The 22,427-nt window shown below is 43.2% G+C and overlaps 1 protein-coding gene across 1 annotated transcript in view; it reads left to right on the forward strand.

The window, feature by feature from the left end:
- ENPP3 (ectonucleotide pyrophosphatase/phosphodiesterase 3) overlaps positions 1-22,427 on the forward strand; it is a 148,282-nt gene that overhangs the window by 35,061 nt on the left and 90,794 nt on the right. Inside the window, exons 6-11 of the mRNA XM_068231573.1 lie at positions 5,356-5,453; positions 9,049-9,128; positions 10,432-10,551; positions 19,899-20,008; positions 21,759-21,824; positions 21,917-21,989. Coding sequence (XP_068087674.1) covers positions 5,356-5,453; positions 9,049-9,128; positions 10,432-10,551; positions 19,899-20,008; positions 21,759-21,824; positions 21,917-21,989 — 547 coding nt within the window. The remainder of the gene's footprint in view (positions 1-5,355; positions 5,454-9,048; positions 9,129-10,431; positions 10,552-19,898; positions 20,009-21,758; positions 21,825-21,916; positions 21,990-22,427) is intronic.

Below are 22,427 nucleotides of genomic sequence, written 5' to 3' on the forward strand. Positions count from 1 at the left end.
ACAACTGCCTAGGTTTGCCTTGTGGATGATCTAGTAATTGGTTCTGGTGATATAGAATCCAGATGAGAAATAGATTCTAGCACATGCCACATAGACCATGGCCTAGGGAGGGAGATAGAAAGGAAGCTGCATGGATGGAGATTTGCAGATAGGATGATCCAAATGAAGGGACTGAACAAGGATGAGAGGGGACTGCTGTTCAGGGTATAAGACGATTTCAGTACAAATAAAATAACTGTTGCACATGTAAGAGGGGCTTATTTTTTAATTTAAAAAAATCTTATATTAGGTGACTGTCAGGCAAGTTATCAGCTCACAGCTCAGCTCCTATGCCCCAATCTAACACCACCTTCTTCACACTATGTGGCACGTCCCTGCTTGAACAGGAGGTGAGGAAATAACACCTGCCCTACTTTGGTTACACCCAGGCCTTGTAGGTGCAAGGTATAGGAGCTGGACGTAGAGTGAACTATGTAACTCACCAGAACCAGGAGACAAGACAGGATACAAGCGAAAGTCCAGTAACAATCCTAGGTCATACATGTAAGAAGAGAAATATCGAGGAATACTAGGAGCGGGCAATATCAGAGTCAGGCAATCAAAGGTCAGTCCAGGCAGAGAGCAAGAGTAGTCAAAATTCCAGGCAGAGGATCGGTACAGGCGGCAGTCAGAGGTTAATCAGATTCCAGGCAAAGGTCAGTACAGGCAGCGATTAAAGAGAGGTCAGTTTTCCAGGCAAGGTCGGTACACAGATAATCCAATAACGATAATAAATCACACCCAGCAAAAGCACACAGCCAAAGCTATCACGGGCAACATCCAAGTGTCACAGCGGGCTTAAATACAGGCATGCAACCAACCAGTGGCCGGCCACACATAACAGCAACCAATCACATACAAAACAGCCCTGTCTGAGTGTCAGCTGACAACAGATTAGCTGACACAAGTTAACAACCAGCCTGAGTGTCAGCTGACAACCTGATCAGCTGACACCATGTTTAGAGCCTGCCTAAGTGTCAGCTGACTAGACATGTCAGCTGACACTAACTCTCCGATGTCTTAGAGCGTAGGGCAGACGCTTGCCGGAATGCGCCCGCCCCACAGTAGTGCCGGAAGATGTGTAGTTGCTAGGGTCGCGCGCACGTGAAGACACCACGGGAACGGAAGGAGAAGAAGCCAATTGGGTCTCTGCAGCGATAGACGCATTGCGTGATCCCTGAGGTAACTTGCTGACAGTGACAGATTGATCTGGATTATTAAAACAAGTTTACAGCAAAGCAACCTGTAACATGTCAAAATTAAAGGGGAAGCCTCTGGATGGTGTAGACATTTCCTATGTTCTCATCATTGTTTAAATTGCTTGGGTACAGATCTTCCCAACTCTCATCTGACTATACCTAGATGCTTTACTCATGTTGGTCTGTAATCTGTATTAATTTCTAAAATCTACACATGGAGAAAAAAAAACCAAAAAACAAATAGATGTGTGCTCTGACCAGGTTCACCTGACTATACAGTATGCTGGCTGCCTAATCGTCTATTGACTAATTAAAATGGCATAGCTTTGCAAATAGCATCTGCTTGCCAGAATATACGGGGTCTAAAACTAACTCACCGTGTTCCCTGCAGGAGTTGGCCCACACAAAATCAATGGCATCTCAACAAGAGGGCTGCGTGTAGGCCTCCTAACCCCCCAGGAAATGGCAGGCAGCAGCGACACCCCACGAACATCCACTTCCCAGGAGCACCACAGCTGCCCCCCTGGGGAAGAGCAGAGAGACGCAATCAGTCCACCCCAGGCCTGGCTGGAGCCTAGGGGGGACCATCCACGCAGCCCCCCAAAGGAAAGACTACTTACCATTTGCATATTGTCCTCAGGTGCGAGATAATGCATGTCCTGGGGGCGTCCGCACCAAAATGTGAGGTAGAGGGGAGGGAAGGCACAGACTGGCCCCCCCATGTGCTGCCACCACTGGGGGTACCATCCGCACCTCCCCCCACACCTCTACCCCCAGAGAAGGATAGAGTATTTACTGCACATGGAGAAAATAACAAAGATGTGTGGTTCACCTGACTATATACTGGCTGCCTAATCATCTATTGACTAATTAAAATAGCATAGCATTTGCAAATAGCATCTGCTTTCCAGAATATGCAGGGTCTAAAACTAACTCACCGCGTTCCCCGCAGGAGTTGGCCCACGCAAAATCCATTGCATCTCAACAGGAGCGCTGCGTGTAGGCCTCTTATGCCCCCAGAAAAAGGCGCGCAGCGGCAACACCCCATGAACGTCCACTGCATAGGAGCACCACAGCTCCTAGTGTATTGCAATAAAAAAGTCATAAAGAGACTTCTGTCATAGATAACATTATCTCATTATCTCCATTATTGTCTATCAATGCTTTCTAGCAATTCCATTGCGGTTTTATTTAGCTAATTGCATATTCTTTTTTGTTTATATGTGATTTATCTTTTTTAATTTCAAGACTTACTATAATTAATTTATTGCAGCAAATTCAAGTGCCTTTTCAACACCGATGAATTTGAAGTATAGCTAGAGTATCGTACCACATGCTGAGTACCTAGGCCCTAGACTTTACTAGTTCTTAAATTATACCTGAGATAGTGGAAAAAGGTTTACTTACCTGGGATTTCTTCCAGCCTCCCGTAGCCTTAAAGGTCCCTCATTTTTCTCCCGGACCTTTTCGGTGCACTCTGTACAAGGATCTGATAATCATGTCCCTGTGGCTGTACTGGCAGCTGCTCAGGACTTGAGTATCACATCCAGGCAGCTGGAAAGTGGTTAATGCTTTAAGCCCCATCTACATGATACGATTCTTTGTGCGTTTCGATTACAATTCTATTTACGATCCGATTAAATCCAACATGTCCGATCGGGATTCGATTCGATTCAATTTGATTTGACATTGTTTTGCAATGGCAAATCGAATTGAATAAAGTCGAATCCCGATCGAACATGGCGGATTTAATCAGATCGTAAATAGAGTCGTAATCGAATCGCACAAAAAATTGTATTGTGTAGATGGGCTTTAGACCATAGTTGAAATATAACGCTCATTCCACAGAATTAGACCGTTTTTGAATTGTGCCATCATCCGTCTCTGAGACAGACAGAGACACTTGCACTGAGTACACATCAAAATCCCTCTAGCCGTACCATGTATGCACCTGAGGGTGTAACTACACATCATGGGGCCCCCCAGCAAAACTTTGATGGGGCCCCTTAATGTTCACAACCCTTACTTTGCCTACCCTTGGTCACCCTCACAGCCTGGGCGTCCATCTTACAAGCCCAGGGGCGTAACAATAGGGTATGCGACCCCTGCCCCCGCTCAGGTCCTTTTTGGTGGGCAGGAGGGGACGCAACATAAGAGGAGAGTGTGGCAGATCAGCGGGGAGGTGGGAAATTTCCCCCTTCCTTTACCTCGTGCTCTCCTCTTAGCGCTCCACCTCCTGTCATTAGTGGCAGCGGCAGGCTGAATACATACCTCCACCGCTCAGGAGATCTCCGATCAGAAGCTCTTACTGATTGGAGACCTCCTGTGCGATGGAGGTATTTGCTCAGCCTGCCACCGCTGCCCGCTGCCACTAATGATTGCAGGAGGGGGAGCGTTAAGAGGAGAGCCCGAGGTGAGGGAGGGGGGATGTCACCCCTCCCCGCTGATCTGCCACACTCTACTCTTATGTTGCAACTCCTCCTGCCTCCCAAAAAGGCCCTGAGCGGGGGGGGGGGCTGGAGGATTTTTTTTTTACAGGGGGGCCCGGGGACTTTTATTTATGCCCCTGTACAAGGCTCATAAAAAAGTATGGCCATCAAGATCTTTGCACCCTACATGTGTAGCTGCAAAAACACCTGATCTGGAGTATTTAAGAAGGGGAAGGTTAGTTGTCCCTCCCTTCCCCACCCACACACCTCTGGACCCTCCTGCAGTCACCGGGGCCGCTCCCCCCTAGTTATGCCCTTGCTGTGTTTTATTAACTTTTCCTATTAAATGTTTGTTGTACCTTTGTTGAGCCATAATAATCCATGCCTTGCACTGCCCAGGACCAAACACTGCAAAACAGCTGTATGTAAGTTGGATTAGTATGACTGTAAAATTAATAGGACATATAGGCACAGTTTGCACCCAAGCGTTTCTAGATCTGTATCTGACTTTCAGTGATGATTTAGATATTCAGCAGTGATGCATCAAGGGAGATCTTTCTTGCTAACATAAAGCCAATTAATTGCAACTATCTTCTGTTTTAAGAAGGCAAATTCATATTTTACATGCAAGTTTGTCATTTTATCAGGCATTTACAAGCTGATTAATTGCAACTATCTTCTGCTTTAACTGCTTGCTGACCGTTCCATGCCGATCAGCGTGAATGCGGCGCAGCCCCAGGACCACTCCACGCAGAATGGCGTGAATGGCCTGGAATGGGGATTGCAGGGGATCTCTGCTTGAATGACGGAGCTCCGCTCCGCCTTCAGCCTCCAAGTGGCGTTCAGAGACTGTTAGATGGTGAAACCGCTGTCTAATAAGTTTGTACAGCGCTGTGATCTGAGGCAGCGCTGTACTGGGGACAGCCGTGTGACATGGCTGTCCCCTTGGGGGACACAGAAGCAATCCGCGGTGATAGGCTGAGGCCTATCACAGCCGATCACTGTGATAGGCAAATGGGGGAGGGGGAGGGGAGGGAGGGGTAGTAAAATAATAAAATAAAAAAATAGGGAAAGTTAATAAAAAAATAAATAATTGCAAAAAATAAATAAACACACCTGGGGGCAATCTGACCCCACCAACAGAAAGCTCTGTTGTTGGAGAGAAAAGGGTGTGTGTGTGTGTGTGGGGGGGGGGGGAGATCACTTACGTGCTGAGTTGTACAGCCCTGCAGCGTGGCCTTAAAGCTGCAGTGGCCTATTTCTGTAAAAATGGCCTGGTCACTAGGGGGGTTTAACACCGCGGCCCTCAAGTGGTTAAGAAGGAAAATTCATATTTTGCATGCAAGTTTGTGATTTTATCAGGTATTTACAAAGCATTATATGTAACTAAATGAACAGAGTTTCTTTTAAAAGTTTGTAAAAGTGTAACACTTCTGTTAGACATTACAACAGCTTATTTTACTTCCTTTATCCATTCTCTAGCTAACACTGGACCACACTTCAGCTTAGCTTTTGTGAGAAATAATTTGTTAAATAAAACTACTTGCTTAGTGTAGCAAGACCCACCTCCACCCACAAGGTGCACAAGAAATGTAGTCGCAAGTGAGGGTTCAAAAGTCATTTATACATTTTTATTTTTAATAAGACACATACGCAGTTCATCAACACTCTTTTTATCTTATTTTTAGCTTTGACCTTCCTCCTGTCATTCTCTTTTCCCTTGATGGCTTTCGAGCGGAGTACTTGGACACATGGGCGGACTTGATACCAAACATCAAAAAACTGAGTGAGTAATTTTCATTTTTTCTTTTTTGAAAATCTCCAATTCACATTTCAGGAGTTTACCATTCAAAAACCGTTCATGTTGGGCAAGATAAGTAATCCATGAAGAATAACTTATTTCTTGTACTTTACAACTGGAAGTATGTCATAGGTTCATAGTTCTTCTACTATCAGCTTTAGGTATGCATTGGCTGATTTAGATGGCATGCATGTTGGGTGTGTAAAGAGGAGGACACTTAATCTATGCACAGACATTAGATTAAACTCGGCCGGGGTAGTTAATAAAGACTGCCTTAGGAGAGAATCCAGTGTGTGTTCAGGAGCCATCCCAATGTCACCTAAAGATCGGGCATGTCAGATCTTTAGAAACATCCAACACCTAAGCAATCCGTGAGTACATTGTTCTCCTACTCAGCTCGCCTACCAGAAGCCGCTCCATTTTGAGCCGTGCATTGGCCCTTCTCCCACCTCCATAGCAACAGAACGCATTTCTAGCCTAGAGGATAGTGACACTGCTGCTGGACTGTTGATGGAGGGATCAAGTCCTAATCTCTGCCGGGCGACAAAATTTGTACTTGTCTACAAGCCTTAAGTGTGCATGTAGTTTGTTGACTCAAATATTCTCATTATGGCCATCATTCAACTCACTTTTTTTCTCCCAAGTTTTCTCCTTGGAGATAATTTTTCATTTGCTATTTTGAATAACGTTTAAGTTTTCTGCAAAAAGTACAAAAAAGCAGGTGACAATGTACTGGCAAAATTATTCTAAGTATTTTCTTGTTTGCTTGTTTGCTGGTGGCTTAAGAGGCATTTTATTTACAAGGTGTGAAAATATTAACTAGGAGAAAACTAGTGAACTGCATAATATGCTTATATGTGTGTTAGGAAGTAATATATTGCTGAGAAAATAAGTATTGCGCTTGTTAATGTTTTGCCAGTACGCTACCCAGCTAACTCCCCAAAAAACAAAAAAGTCTATAAATTAAGTTATGCGTAGTAGAAACAACATAGGAAATTCAAGGAAATAGCAACATTTTTTAACAAATCCAAGGTCTTTAGGATCATTCGTGTTTTCCAGTGTTCTCCATATTTCACAAACTTGAAAAACCTTAGCAAATTAGATCCTTAGTAACGTCCTTTAACCACAATGGCTTGTATTTAACCACTTCGCATCCAGACCTTGTTTTCCCCTTATGGACCAGAGCGGTTTTGATGTTTTAGCTATGTCCCTATTTAATCAGCCATAACTTTATCCTCACCTCATGACACCTAAATGATCTAGATATTGTTTTCTTCAGGACAAATTAGACTTTCATTGGGGGGTATTTTGTCCCATGAAAAATGTTGTTTTCTATACATTTTAGTAGGAAAAAGAGGGGAAAAAAAAGAAAAATGCATTATTTCTCAGTTTTACTAATTCTAATTTAAAAATAAAAAGTGCTACCGTATATAAAAACATGCCACCAGTATTAGCCCCCCCCCCCATGGTAGATAGCCAGATGTGTCCCCCAATATCTGCCCCCCCTAGTATAGTCAGATGTGCCCCCTGGTATTAGGCTCTCCCAGTATGGATAGCCAGATGTGCCCCTGGAATTAGCCCCCCAGTATATAGCCAGATGTGTCCCTGGTATTAGGTCAGCCCCCGCCTATGTATATATAGCCAGATGTGACCCAAAGCATAGCTAGCGAGATGTGCCCCTTGTGTTAGCACATCTTACCGTTTAAACTGGAGAGAGCTAACTTTTATGGCCCCCCTGGTGTATGGCTAGCCATATGTGCCCCCATAATTAGGATCCCCCCCAGGACTATACATTAGAAGCCCCTCCCCCTGCTCCCCCTCCCCTATTAGGCAGCCTCTCCCTCCGTGCAGAGATCTGTTTAAAAAAAGCTTGTCCAGCAAGCCTGGCTCACCTCTCCTTTATACAGCGATGATCCTGCAGCGGCAGCCTCTGTATTCAGATTCACAGCCACCTCCATACTGCACCGTACACGAGTCCCGGCTTAATAACGTCATCAATCCGGGACTCGTGTACGGGTCAGTACAGAAGTGGCTGTGGAGCTGAATACAGAGGCTTCCACTGCAGGATCATCACTGGATAAAGGAGAGGTGAGCCAGGCTTGCTGGACATGCTTTTTTAAACAGATCTCTGCCAGGAGGGGCTGAGATGAAGGATCACAGCTGTTTGCTACAGTGGTGATCGTTCATCCCCGGGAGTTGGGGGGTGCTAATTGGTTAAAGGGACTTATTTTCCCTTAGACCAATTAGTAATGCAGCTTAAAGTGCCAGGGGCACGCAAGGGAACGCGCCCGATCGTGCACAGGGATGCCACCAGTACAAAACGTATATCTACGTGGTTGTGGCTTGGATGAGCCCACAGATGACGTAGATATACTATGCAATTTCCGCATTTCCGATCGGAAATTGCACTTCCGCATCGGAATGTGGAAATCGGTAATACAAGTGCGGTAGGCAGATTTTCGCGGATTTCTGCTGGAAATCGCGGAAATTTCCGCCGAATTTAACATCGATTTTCTCATAATCTATAAGGTCTTTTTGAAAACTTTTTTTTCATCTTGTTCACAAGATTCTGCTTAATAAACCCTGAAAATTTGATGTGTCTAGGTCTTATGGGGGTTTTGCTATTAACCGCTAAAGTCGGCGGATTTTTACAGTAATATAAACTGCAGAAAATCCGCATTATCCGATATGCGGTAATTTTAAGCCAATTAGAAGACTCTGAATGAATAAACCAATCAGAGAATGGGGATTTAGTCAGAAATTTCCGCATTCTCTGATTGGCTTATTCATTCTGAGTCTTCTGATTGGCTTAAAATTACCGCATATCGTATAATGCAGATTTTCTACAGTAAATTCTACCAACTTTAGCGGTTAATAGCAAAGCCCCCATAAGTTCTAGAAACACCAGATTTTCACGGTTTATTAAACAGAATCTTGTGAACAAGATGAAAAAAAAAAGTTTTCAAAAAGACCTTATAGTTTTTGAGAAAATCGATGTTAAATTCGGTGGAAATTTCCGCTTATTTCCGACGGAAATTCACATTGGAATGTGGAAATTGGTAGCGGAAAGCGGAATCGGTAGCAGTAGCGGTAATTGGCAATGGCAGAATGCGGATTTTCCGCGGAATCGGAAATTGGCATTTCCGATCATCCCTGCTGGTGGATTAAGTGGTTAATATGTGAATATTATAAAATGGCTGACACTATGAAGCATTTTATATTTATTTACTTTTGTTTATTTTTATTTTTTTTAACGCTTTTTATTTAGTAGTCATCCTACAAAACAACTGTACCCTATGAATGGCACAAAAAGCAAGTTGTACTCTATTCAATCATGCAAATGGTCAAATCATTACATGGAGTACAGATATCAGCACAAAAACATCATACATTAATCTGTAGTGCTGAACCTTGTCATAACATCACCTTGAAAGAGTTAATAGTCACAATCGAAATTTGAAAGCTTGTTTTTCCCTTACCGTAAGAGAATATTTAAATATCATTAACCAGTTTTAGTCAACTGAAATCTCGATGTTAAAATATTTTACATGTGCTAATTATGGCTCTTTTTGTACTGCAGGAAATTGTGGCACACACTCAAAGTACTTGAGATCGGCATACCCAACAAAGACATTTCCCAACCACTACACAATAGTTACTGTAAGTAATAATTTATTTGGTCCTATTTTCATATGCAAACATATAGAACACAACATGACTTCTCTAGTATAAACATTTATGGTTTCCCTGACCTAACCTCTTTTGCTCAACCCCACCATGAACAGAGCTGTATCATTCCTTTATATCCGGACCAGAAAACATTTTGTCACTTTAAGTATTTTAAGTCTATTGATTTAATGTGTGTATTAACACAGATGCTGCAGTTTCTTGTTAATAAGGATTTTTTATGTACATTATATTATTCGGTAAAAATTGAGGATGTAAAAATAAGTAATTTTGTTTGACTAATTCCTTCTGGGAGGTATTATTTTATGTGCTGAACTACAATTTTACGCAAACACGATTTTGCTTCAACTGTTTAACTTGTAACAGCAGTATGTCTATGTTGTTTTTATTTTTTATGAAAAAAAAATTAGAACAGATATTCCATATTTGTGAGCTAGTCATTCTACTTTTAAGACTTACAGAATAAATTAAGCTGTATTGTTGCAACCTTTAAATTGTATTACCTATTCATTTAGCAGATAGTAGTGTAGAGCAATGCAAGCATTACCAAGGTAAACTGGACTGCACTAATAGCGCAATGCACGCTACTGAGTCTGCATGAGTATGGGTAAAATTGCTGTATGCTGCCTGTGCATGGCAATTTGTTACGAAGTTCAATGTAAAGACATTTTGCTAAAAAAGGGACCAGTAGATAGTTAAATCTTTGTACAGAACCAGAACCTGTATGTCTTTGAATATAGGTGGGTGCTTATATTTCAGAAATATTGCAGCAGAGATTTTTCCCTTATCATCGTAGATGTTCAGGTCCTGAATGTGACCAAAGGAACCAGAACAAGCAAGCGAGTACTGAAACAGAATTTAGCCTGAGGTCTCTTTCTTCCACATAATGGTCTTTGGGGCAAATCCGCTAAAATGTGTTAAGATTGCTGGTGCACAGCAAGTTTTGTGTTAATTACGCAGACACCACAGCATGCACAGTGCAATCAGCGCAAATCATGCTACCTGGTTAATGCACATTACTGAGGTAATTCGGGTTGCATTAATTGCACAATGCGCATTATGAAGTCTGCATAAGTAACAGTAAAGTTGCAGAGCACTGCCTGAGCATGGCAATCTAACTGAAGTTTAGTGAATTTGCCCCTGTATTGTATGTGTTTTGAGATGTAGATGTATAACTATCTTTGACCTTTGAGTCAAAATATGTATTATGTATAGCTTTTACTTTGTAATATGTTGTGATGTCATATTTTAATATATTTTTGCTGATTTCATTTAGGGGTTATATCCAGAGTCAAATGGAATCATTGATAACAATATGTATGATATCAACTTGAACATGATGTTCTCCCTGTCTGGAAATGAAAAATTTAATAGTTCCTGGTGGCTTGGTCAACCGGTATGTTCCTGTATTATTTTTCATTTCCATAGAATACTTGCAATTGTAACTGAGAGTTGCTTGATATTTTAACTTGACTCATATTATCCTAAGGAATAACATAAGGTCAGATGTGAGGTTTTGGAGAGTTTTTGTACAAAAATCTTTATACAAATGGGATAGCTTTGCTTTTCAATACACAGATAATAGTGTAATAATAAGCACTTTACTTATTTAAATAAATAAATAAAAACTCACTTTAAAATAAAGAAAAACTCAATTTAAACACCTTACTGATTCAAGTAAATAAAAATTGCAAATTGAATTGACAGGTTAGGGAGAACCACAAGCATTTGGTGATGGGGTAGCAAAATCAAGCCCTAAAATGACTTCTGCTATAAGAACAGTAGAGCACTTCTTAATATATTCATATGTCTTCCACCACAGATCCACAATTTCCCTTATCTATAGATAAGTGGTGGAACCATGCAAATAATTCATTGTCTACCCCAATAAGTGCATAAACACCTTTGATGGATGTCGCCCATTGGGGATCCGGACCCAGTCCCTTTGGGCGACATCACCAGCTCAGGCTGTACAGATGCGAGTCAGCTGTGTAGCTGACGCATGCTTTGTAGCTATGAGGAGGGGCGGAGGGACAGCAGAGTGGAGTGTGTGTGACGTCACACAGCGGGTGGGGTGCAGCGTGCACAATGGGATCAGCCGCTGGGGGTGAGTTGACGCACTGGGTGAATTGCTAGCGGGTTGGGGGTCACAAGTCTCATTATTGACCACCTCACCTGACTTTCGTCAAGCATGTTTCAGGCTTATAACCAGCAGCACTTTTAAATTCACTGGTGTATAATATATCTCCTTCATGATTGCTTGATACTATGGTCCCTATACAATTAACTTTTTTCTCCAAAATTTTCTCCAAGATACTATTTTTACACTTTGTAAATAAAATGCTGTTTTAAGGGAACCTGAGCTGAGAGACCTCTGGAGGCTGACATATTTATTTCCTATTACACAATTCACATTGTCTGGCTGTCCTGCCAATCCATTACCTCTAATACTGTTAGCTATACACCCTTGACAAGCATGCAGATCAGATGTTTCTGACAAAAATCTGACAAGGTTAGTTGCATACTTGTTTCAGGTGTATGATTCAGACTCTACTGACCATAAAGATCATCAGGACTGCCAGGCAACCGGATATGTTTAAAAGGAAATAAATATATAAGCCTCCATATTTCTCTCACCTTGGGTTCCTTTTAAGTCACCACCAAGCAAGAAAATACTTAAAGAGACCCTGTAACAAAATTTTGAGCCTTATTTCTTCTATCCTATAAGTTCCTATACCTGTTCTAATGTGCTCTGGCATACTGCAGCCTTTTCTAGTTGCACTGTCTCTGTAATAAATCTTATCTTCTTTCCTCTGTCGGCTTTGTCGGCTGAGGCTGGAATAAGTAGAATGTGCAGCACTGCTTGTCATTGGCAGAAGCTTTACACACCCTCTCCAAGCTCTGCATGAGTCACACAGTACACTGTTCTCAGCATATCACACTCTGGTTAGAAGCCATGACTTTTGTTTGTAAACAATGCCTAAAACTGGCAATTATAAGCCAGGATTGCAGCAGGGAGTGGCAGAAACAGCACAGAGGGGCCCAGGAGAACATAAGGAATAGAATGGTATGCTTTTTATTGTAAGAATTTTAGAGTACAGATTCTCTTTAAAATAATTTTGATATTACGTGTTTACTTAGTGTTTGGTACTTTTTTAATTGCAAAGTGCTAAAAAGTTATTTCGAAGAGAAGATTATAAAGTATGTCCTAGAAGAGAACTCAGGAGAAAAGTGAAGTGAAATGAATAAAGGCCTATGTGTGTTGTAGGCCTCTTTGGTGTTTTATTGCACATTGTATGGTAGCAATTTTTACATTTTTGAATCCCACCTTTTTTCATTTTTTGGTATTCTAAATTTTGAGTCTTTACTAACGACTAAATACAATGATACTGTAACAGCCGGCTGGCCGTGATGTCACAAATGACACCACAATATTTCCCAAGTAACGCTGGAGGAATGGAAGGTCAGAACTCCAGAGGAATATGTATATGTTTATAGACGTGACACAGATGGTTACAAGATACTGACTGTGGTGATATTAATATATCATATACGAATAATAGATGGATGTTCAGGGTTCAGGCGGGGTCATACACATTACATCAATAACAATAGTTGTAAGAGTTAGACAGGTGGATAGTCAGAGTTCATGCCGGGTCATACACAGTATATCATTAACAATGCTTTAGGGATCAGGCAGGCAGATAGTCAGAGTTCAGGCCGGGTCATACACAGTATATCAGTAATACTGCTTTAAGGAACAGGCAGGCGGATAGTCAGAGTTCAGGCCAGGTCATATACAGTATATCAGTAACAGTGCTTTAGGGAGCAAGCAGGCGGATAGTCAGAGTTCAGGCTGGGTCATACACAGTATATCAGAAATAATGCTTTAGGGAGCAGGCAGGCGGATAGTCAGAGTTCAGGCTGGGTCATACACAGAATATCAGTAACAATGTTTTTTAGGATAAGGCGCATGAATAGTCAAGGTTCAGGCCGGGTCATACACAGAATTACAATCAAAATACAAGTAAATAGTTTTTCTTAACACTAACACACTAGCCCAACAGTGGCGAAACACACGCCAAAACAGGCGTGGAGCCACGTTCCAGAAGTGTTTAAATACCCTCCGAGTGCGTCACTTCCAGTACGCCTGCCGCCTGGTCGCATAAGGAGGATGCGTACTCCAACAAAATTATTTCAATTGCTGTCTCATGCACATATATAAATTAATTTATTGGTCGCCTTAGCTACATAATTGGTTTGGTCACAACACATTTAAAAACAAACATATTAAAACCACTACCTGGCCAGGAGCGCTTGCTTTTCTTAATTATAAGGGACCAGACCCGTGGTTTAGTGCAGCGTGATCGCCTAGCCTTGGCCTATGCAAAAAACGCTGCACCATATGGGTCAACTAGGTCCTCACCCACCACCGTTCCACCATGCACACAGTGCGCTCGGTACCCGCACGTTGTTATGATCCTCCTAACGCTTGCCCGCAGATGAGATCCTCCCAGTTAGAATGGAGATGAATGGTAGCCGACATATGAACCTATCCGCCCCACAGAGTACGTAGCGACTGGCTACACTCAAGCTTAGCAATATAACAACGTCACTATTGTGGTTTAGAGTACTTGCGTATTTTGAGGGTTGCTCCGGTTTCCAGACCTGCAGTGCACTGGGTCACGTTTGTTCATGCGGCTTTCCGGAAAAGCATCATCCACTCACACCTCTATGGTTCTCAGGCTTAGGACTCTGCAGCAGTATTCAAGACGGAAGGGGATCCTACACTGCGGAGTATCGCTCAGCGTGCCGGCATTTACACGTGGTGGGCCAGCGCGAGGACTCCGGCGGTAGCCACGCCTACCGACGCATTTCGCCCCGCCCACGGGGCTTTCTCAAGGTAGCGAATAGCGGACGGCTCAGTTGTTCCTCCTCTTATACCGAGCCACACACGCCCCTCCTCCAGCTTGGGTTTTCCATGGCAACCAATGCCTCTATATCCCCATACGTTTAGGTAGCGGTGGATTCAAATGGCAGAGAGGTTGGCGATTTAGACTCATTGATTCATTCCTCATCAATTCTAAGCTTTACACTGACAATGACATATGCTGATGCAGTTCTTTTAGGTGACTTAACACCAGAGCTTTTTCCCAATAGAGGGGATATTTGTAATGATTATAAAAAGTATGCCAGATTTAAATCTGTTTTCAATCCCCTGGGTATGAGCATTCCCAGACGTTAGATCCAGGTCTGTTCAATCCTATATAGATCTTTTTCAATGTCGCCACCACGAAAAGGTACATGTTGCTTTATTATGCCCTTAAAGGTTAAACCATCAGGCTTTCCATCATGGTGATCCCTGAAATGTTTCCCCAAGGGACTATCAAGATCTTGATTGCGAATGTTCCCTACATGGTCACCTATACATTTGCTGAGTCTGTTTTTTGTTTTTCCTATATATAGGAGATTGCACGGGCACTTGATGGCATATATAACACGTGTTGAGTTGCTATTTATGTTCTTAAGTATATCGAAGGACCTAGTCCCATCATAATTGGTGAAGGTTCTGGCCAGGTAGTGGTTTAAGAAAAGCAAGCGCTCCTGGCCAGGTAGTGGTTTAGAAAAGCAAGCGCTCCTGGCCAGATAGTGGTTTTAATATGTTTGTTTTTAAATGTGTTGTGACCAAACCAATTATGTAGCTAAGGCGACCAATAAATTAATTTATATATGTGCATGACACAGCAATTGAAGTAATTTTGTTGGAAGCAAGATACATAGTAGTTTGTTGCTGGCTCCTGGTATAGTAGCACAATCTCAATGTGGTTGTGTGATGATTTGCTCAGCTGCCTGTGCAGGCAGCCAGCCTTTTGACCATTGTGTAGGTTTGCATGCTGCAGGACTCTGGAAAGAAGAGCTTCTGTCAGTTTTGCAGCTTGTGCTTGCAGAGGAATTTGCATACGTTGTCATGCAAATTGCCTGGCCACATTCATTGGAGGCGTGTACTATAAGTACTATGTCTTTCCCACAATGCTTGTCTGTTCATAAGGATTTCGTCCTATGTAACACTCCTGGTGGGCTGTCAGCCTTGCTCTCTGTTTGAACATCAGCTTAGAGTAATTCCTGAATCTGCGCTAGGCAGATTTCCCTAGTGCAGTTAGGATTGTATTATCTGTATTGCCTGTTCTGTCTTGTCTTGCCTGTTGCCATTGTCCTGTCCCTATGGTGGTTGACAGGAAATGGTTCTGATCTCTGTTCTTGGAGTATAGCTGGTGCAGCGGTTGCTACCAGCTATCTCTTCTGTTCTGTCTCCTGGGATCGCACTAGCTATTTTTTGCTAGCGCTGGAGATCCTTCTGTTCTGTCTCCTGGGATCGCGCTAGCTACTTTTCGCTAGCGCTGGGGATCCTTCTGTTCTGTCTCCTGGGATCGCGCTAGCTAATTTTCGCTAGCGCTGGGGATCCTTCTGTTCTGCTACTCTGTACCTGGATCGCGCTAGCCACTTTTCGCTAGTGCTGTGGATCCTATCTCTCGCTTGTCCCTGTTTTCGTGTGTCTGTTTTATCTGCTACGACCGCTTGCTGGAGGCTCGGTGAGGTAACCGTTAAGCAAGCGTTCGCGTCCTCTGTTTCATGTTTGTCTGTCGATGGTTAGTTAGGCGTGCTTGTCTCTATTGTGCTTATCACGTGGAGACCGCGCATAACCGCGTGCACTGTTGCGAATGAGTGCGGTGTTCGCGGTTAGCTAGTGTTTGTTGTTTTCCGCATCTTCTCATTGTATTATTTACTGTGCCTTTGCTACCCTCGTATTCTGTCCTGATCTGCCTTGTGTCACGTCTGGCGATCGCACCTCTCGCGATCGCGTTCCTATTTCATATCTGCTGTTGTGTGTGCGCGGTCGCGGGGTGGCGACTGGATTGGCGCACACACATACAACCTGTGCCTTTGCTCGTTCTCATTCGCAATCGCCTCTCTTGCGATTGCGTTCTGCGCTTCGTACAATTCCTGTCTGGCATTTGTGGAGGTACAGAGGATTGGTTCCTCTGCACTCCCCAGCGCCATCTGCCGACAGGAATTTCCCTCTACAGGTGCGTAGCACCTTTTGCTGGGTGCCTGCAATTACACGCTTGTGGAGGATTTCCGCCGTGTCAGCGCACGCGTTGTGCGCTGATCACGGAGAAAGTTCCACAATCGTTACAGGTGGCTCTCCGGGACATGTAATTTTTGGAAGTACTATGACGCGTCTGTCTCGTGTGGCCATTGGAACGGACGCGCCTGCGCAGATCCGACAAGAGAGACATCATGGGACGCAAGCCAGAAGCGCCTGGATCGTCGCAGGCACGGGGACCAGGTAGTATCATCACATTACCCCCCTCCTGAGGAGTGACCTCCAGACACTCCAAACCTGGCCTATCAGGAAAGTTAAGATGTAATTCCCGAATTAAGTCCTGGGCATGGACCTGTCATGCAGGGATCCAACACCTTTCTTCAGGTCCGTACCCTTTTCAATCGATCAGGTATTGCAAAGAGTTCCTAACTCTTCTTGAATCCAAAATGTTCTCAAATTCATACTCCGTTTCACCTTACACTGTTACAGGAGGAGGTGGGGAGGTGGAGGTCTGGGTATGTTTTGCTGACTTTAACAGAGAAACATGGAAGGAATTTCCAATTTTCAGGAAGTAAGGTAATTTGACCTTGTACGCCACCCTGTTCAATTCCCTAATAATAGGAACATTGCGGTGTTGGTTGTCGCAAAGGGATGTTCTTAGTTGACACCCAAACTAAATCTCCCAGAGAGAATTCTGGTTCTGGTGAGCGACGCTTATCAAAGAAACGTTTCTGTTTCCTACTGGCTTTTCTTAGGTTCTCTTGAACCTTTTTCCATAATGCTGAAATGTGTAGCAACTAGCAACCAATCTTCCAACGCTGATAAGTTAGAAGGTGGTTCTGAAAGTGGAGAGAATTTTGGATTCAACCTATTAACCACCTGGAAGGGAGACATGCCCATCGAAGAATTCACATGATTGTTAACAGCAAATTCTGCAAAAGGTAAATATGCTGCCCATTGCTCTTGACCACCAGACACAAAGCAACGCAGGTATTGTTCTAATGACTGGTTTGTTCTCTCAGTCTGGCCATTCGTCTCTGGGTGAAAGCCTGAGGAAAATGACAAAGTGATGCCCAGACAAGAACAGAACGAACGCCAGAACTGAGAGACAAATTGAACCCCCCTATCGGAGACAACCCTTTCAGGAATTCCATGGAGATGAAAGATATGGATAATAAAGAGGTTGGCAAGTTCTTTTGCAGAAGGCAGTTTTTTTCAGCGGAACAAAATGAGACATTTTACTAAAACGGTCCACCACTACCCAAATGACCGTATACCCTTTGGATGATGGTAATTCCACAATAAAATCCATGGACAAGTCTGTCCAAGGTTTGAATGGCACAGGTAAGGGTTGAAGGTGACCACTTGGGGTGGTCCGAGAAACCTTATTACGCGCACAAGTGGAACATGCGCTAACAAATGCTTTAGAGTCTCGTGCTAGAGACGGCCACCACACCAAACGACACAAAAGCTCAAGAGTCTTAACTTGGCCAGGGTGACCTGCAGTCTTGTCTTCGTGAAAATGTTGCAGGACTCTGAATCTCCATTGAGGGGGAACAAAAATGCGATTCAGAGGTTTTCCCGAAGGAGCGTCACCTTGAAAGGGAAAGAGAGTGTCCATAAGACTCATCTAAACCGGGACTAGTTGCAGCTGCGACAATACACTGGACGGGCACAATAGGTTCTGTGGTCCGAATTTGAGAAAGGCTGGACTGAAAATAACGTGATAAGGCATCCCCCCTCGTGTTCTTGGACCTAGGCTTATATGTAAATTTAAATCTGGAGAAGAACAGGGCCCTTCATGCTTGTCTGGGATTCAATCTTTTAGCAGCCTTGATGTATTCCAGATTTTTGTGGTCTGTGAACACTGTGACTGGATATGCTGCCCCCTCTAGCCTGTGTCTCCATTCTTCAAAGGCCCATTTCATCCCCAACAACTCCCTATTTCCTATATTGTAATTGCGTTCTGCAGAGGAACATTTCTTGGAGAGAAAGGCGCAAGAATGCAACCTCTCGGGAGTTCCAACATATTGAGAGAGCACTGCTCCCACCCCAACCTTGGATGCGTCAACCTCAATAATAAAAGGATGCGTGACATCAGGGTGCACTAGGATGGATGCTGAGCAAAATGTTTCTTTCAAAGCTTTAAAAACAAGGTGATCCTGAGGAGACCACTGACTTGGGTCAGCCCCCTTTTTGGTCAAATCAGTTAAGGGAGCCACTTTAATAAAAAAACCTTCAATAAATTTCCTATAAAAGTTGGCAAAACCCAGGAACCTCTGTAGGGACTTTAAATAGACGGGCTGTGGCCAGTTGAGAATGGCCGAAACTTTAGCCGGATCCATTGTTAGCCCTGAATCTGAAATGACGTACCCCAAGAAAGGAACCTGATGGACCTCAAACGTACATTTCTCAAGCTTGGCATATAAGTGGTGCTCTCTCAACTTTTGTAACACTGCCAGGACATGATCACAGTGTTTGGAAAGGGAAGGAGAATAGATTAAGATGTCATCCAAGTAGACGATGACAAACCTCCCCAGAAAATCCCTAAAAATATCATTCCTGGAAGACTGCAGGGGCATTACAGAGTCCGAAGGGCATTATCAAGTACTCATAATGCCCATCGTGAGTGTTGAATGCAGTCTTCCATTCGTTTCCCTGGCGGATACGAATGAGGTTATAAGCCCCCCTGAGGTCTAATTTGGTGAACACCCGAGCCCCTGAGACCTGCCCAAACAAATCATCAATTAATGGAAGAGGATATCGATTTTTTATGGTGATTTTGTTCAGACCCCTATAGTTGATACAGGGGGCTTGATACACAAAGCGGTGCTAACCCAGTTAGCACGCCTAAAGACTTTGGGCGTGATAACTAGGGTGCTAACTGGGTTAGCGCCGTTTTTGAAAATCAGCTCGCGCGCAAAGTCCCGTGTGACGAAAATGGCACACCTGATGCGCCTGTAAGGTCGCATTGGGTGCGAGTTTAACGTTAAATCGTTTTTCTTAACACGAACACACAGCGGCGAAACACACGCTATAACAGGCGTGGAGCTGCGTTCCGGAAGTGTTTAAATACCCTCCGAGCGCGTCACTTCCGGTACGCCTGCCGCCTGGTCGCATAGGGAGGACGCGTACTATGACGCATCTGTCTCGTGTGGCCATTGGAGGGAGACTTCGTGGGACGCAAGCTGAAAGCGCCTGGATCGTCACAGGCACGGGGACCAGGTAGTATCGTCACAGTTACAGTTTTCTTTAGCTTTTGGTACAACTGTTTCCTCACCTTTCACTTCAGTTCTGGTTTACTTTTAGCTGGCTGCACACTTGCTTTATACTGTACTAAATAAATGTTTTCGGTGGTGCTTAGCCTATTTCTGTATTTTACTATCTATATATGAATTTTACTGTACCAACCAGCATAATAAAATAATGTTCCTGGCTCCATCCCTAAATGAAAATAAGTCCTGTACCTTGTATTTGGATTTGTGATATAAATTATGTAAAAAATCTGAAAACATTTCTATTTATGCTGAACTGAAGTGTAGATGGTTGATTTCATCCCCAAGATTTTAAAGAAAGATCAACTACAAAAAATCTGCAGCAATTTATTAATGTATTTGCTGTCTTTTGCTTTTACAAAGATTTGGCTAACTGCTATGTACCAAGGATTAAAAGCTGGCACTTTCTTCTGGCCTGGATCAGATGCTCCCATAAATGGATCTTACCCTACCTACTACAAACTGTATGATGGGTGAGTATTAAAAGAGGAATATTACATGGCTTTTGTTAGTTAATTTTTTTATGTGTTGGAGACATTTTCAAATGAATGTTTTCATTGATTCTTATTCCTTGCACCACTAAAATGTAGAACCTACCTGCAAGATTGCTTTCATTGCTGTCCAATACTTCCATCTGCTTGTATTCACATAAATTATTTTCCAGAAAGAAAATCTCTCTAAGCTTCAAGAAGAAAACAACAAATAAAACTGGGAGCAGGGTTATAAATATTGACAAGTTTTTATTGCTTTTCTTGATTTCTTAGCTCATGCTACCAACCTGTGTCGGGGGGCTAGCCGGATCAGGTAGTCTCAATTACCACCACTCTCTGCCACTCCTGTGGCCAGAAATCCTTTGGTTTCACTTTCAGTGACCCCTGACATCATGATGCTGCAGCTCTGTGCTCTCTGTTTCTCAACATAGAGCAAGGAGGTGAAGGAGCAGCGGGGGAAAGGCAGAGCTGCCCATTGAAAGCTGGGGAAGGGGCATTAGGAGTGCCTCTCCTGCAAGGGATGCCTCTTCCTCTCAATATTGCCGACAAACTGCATGTTGGCAAATTCGGGGGGTGACAGCGCAGAACTGGGGGGGGGGGGGGTAGAGAGGGGCACATAGGGGACACAGAGTCATGTCATGGACCAGGGACCATACCTCTGTGTCCCATCTGCCCCCTCTGCGCTGCTTTGGGTACACTTTAAAGCCACAGAGAGCATGTAAAGGAAAATCTGTGCTATGTTAAAAAAAGCATAGGGAGAACAGAGGCGCTACTCCTGCTACTGCTGAAATTCTGTTTGTCCCCACGTTTATTGCCTGATGAAGCGGGCATGGCCTGCGAAACGCATTGCATTTTTGGGGTACTATATAATTAATGTGATTACTATTATACAGACAGTCTTTCGTGTCTGCTTTATGGAGGTAAGTCCACCGCTTCCTCCAAGCAAATGTTAAAAATGTTATCCACTTTTACCCTGCTGGCAACTCTGTTCTCCTTTTGCTGTGCCGTGTCCACCCCTGATGGAGGGGCGATCTACCTCTTTTCTGAGCTACAGAGAGCGACATCTTAATCCTGAGTGAGGACAGGTCTAATCTCCTCACCTGCCTATACAGTTCTTGCCTTTGTGGTAACCCACGTTTGTGAGTATACTCTTCTCACTAATTATCTTTACTATATTTATCCTGAACATACTACACTATATTGGGCTCTCGGTTTCTCTAACTTAATCTTTGCTATGTGTACACAGACAGCAATACTAACCCCTAAAGTTTTAGTATTTAACACTATCCAAAACTAAAATAAGCAAAAACCTGGAGTTGGGTTTTAAAACAAGGTGTGACCAGGACACCCAATTTGCAAAGCCACTTTCTTGCAGGTGGCTGAAACCGGCAAATTTACCACCTGTTGCTCCTGTGCACTGGCCGAGCTCTTAATAGCACTCAGCATGGGCAGTGGAGAGGCAGCCGCTGCACTGATTCCACTGCGTCACATCTGACCGTAGCTGCGGACATGCTCAGGTGTGAAAAGATGCAGTGGTTTGCTGCCAGGTAACCACACTGTGTGTCAATTGCTTACATGTGTGGGGTTACAAAGATGCTTTTGTTCAGCTGCATTGAATTGTCTACCAATAGGTAATGTACAGGGTTTCTGTTTCTTTTTTTTTTTTTCTTTTTTTATATCGTAGATAAAAAAGACAGCTCTTTACTGTGTGTGACTGGTACTTTCATTTTAGGTCTGTTGGCTACGAAGAAAGGATTCGTACTATATTAGCATGGTTGGACCTACCAAAATCTGAAAGGTATTTTTACAAACTACTTTGAAAATGGCATCTCATGTAATCTATACTAATATTTATACTAATCTCTAACATTTGTGTTAAACAATGGATAGGCCAGATTTCTATACTTTGTACATTGAGGAGCCAGACAGTTCAGGCCATACTTACGGCCCAGTAAGCGGAGGGGTGAGTACATATTTACTATAATAACATATATTTACTTGTTATCTAAAGCTCAATTCCAGCCCCAAATGTTTTCCTCGACTTGTGTAAGCTTTCAGGGACAGAGCTTTGTGTGTATAAAAGTCTTGAGTTGATGTCATCAATATCACTTTCTAATGTACCTGCTCACACCTCTAGTGCAATATGGAAGTATTTATTTATAAATTCCTTCTACATCTCAGTATGCGTATCAATAAGATATCTTTTTGCCCCCAGCAAGAAAAAAGGTGCTCAAAATAGGTTTTCCCACAGTTACTTACATTTTATGTAAGCTTTATTAACCACCTTTAGGTACTTTTTCAGTTTTTAGGTGCTGAAAAAGTATTTTAACAAGAAGATGGGAATTATATGGATTTCTGCACAAATTGGTCTTAAAATGTGATGTGATCTTTATCTAAGTCA

The sequence above is a fragment of the Hyperolius riggenbachi genome, chromosome 4 (genome assembly GCF_040937935.1).
Source record: "Hyperolius riggenbachi isolate aHypRig1 chromosome 4, aHypRig1.pri, whole genome shotgun sequence".
Taxonomy (NCBI): domain Eukaryota; kingdom Metazoa; phylum Chordata; class Amphibia; order Anura; family Hyperoliidae; genus Hyperolius; species Hyperolius riggenbachi.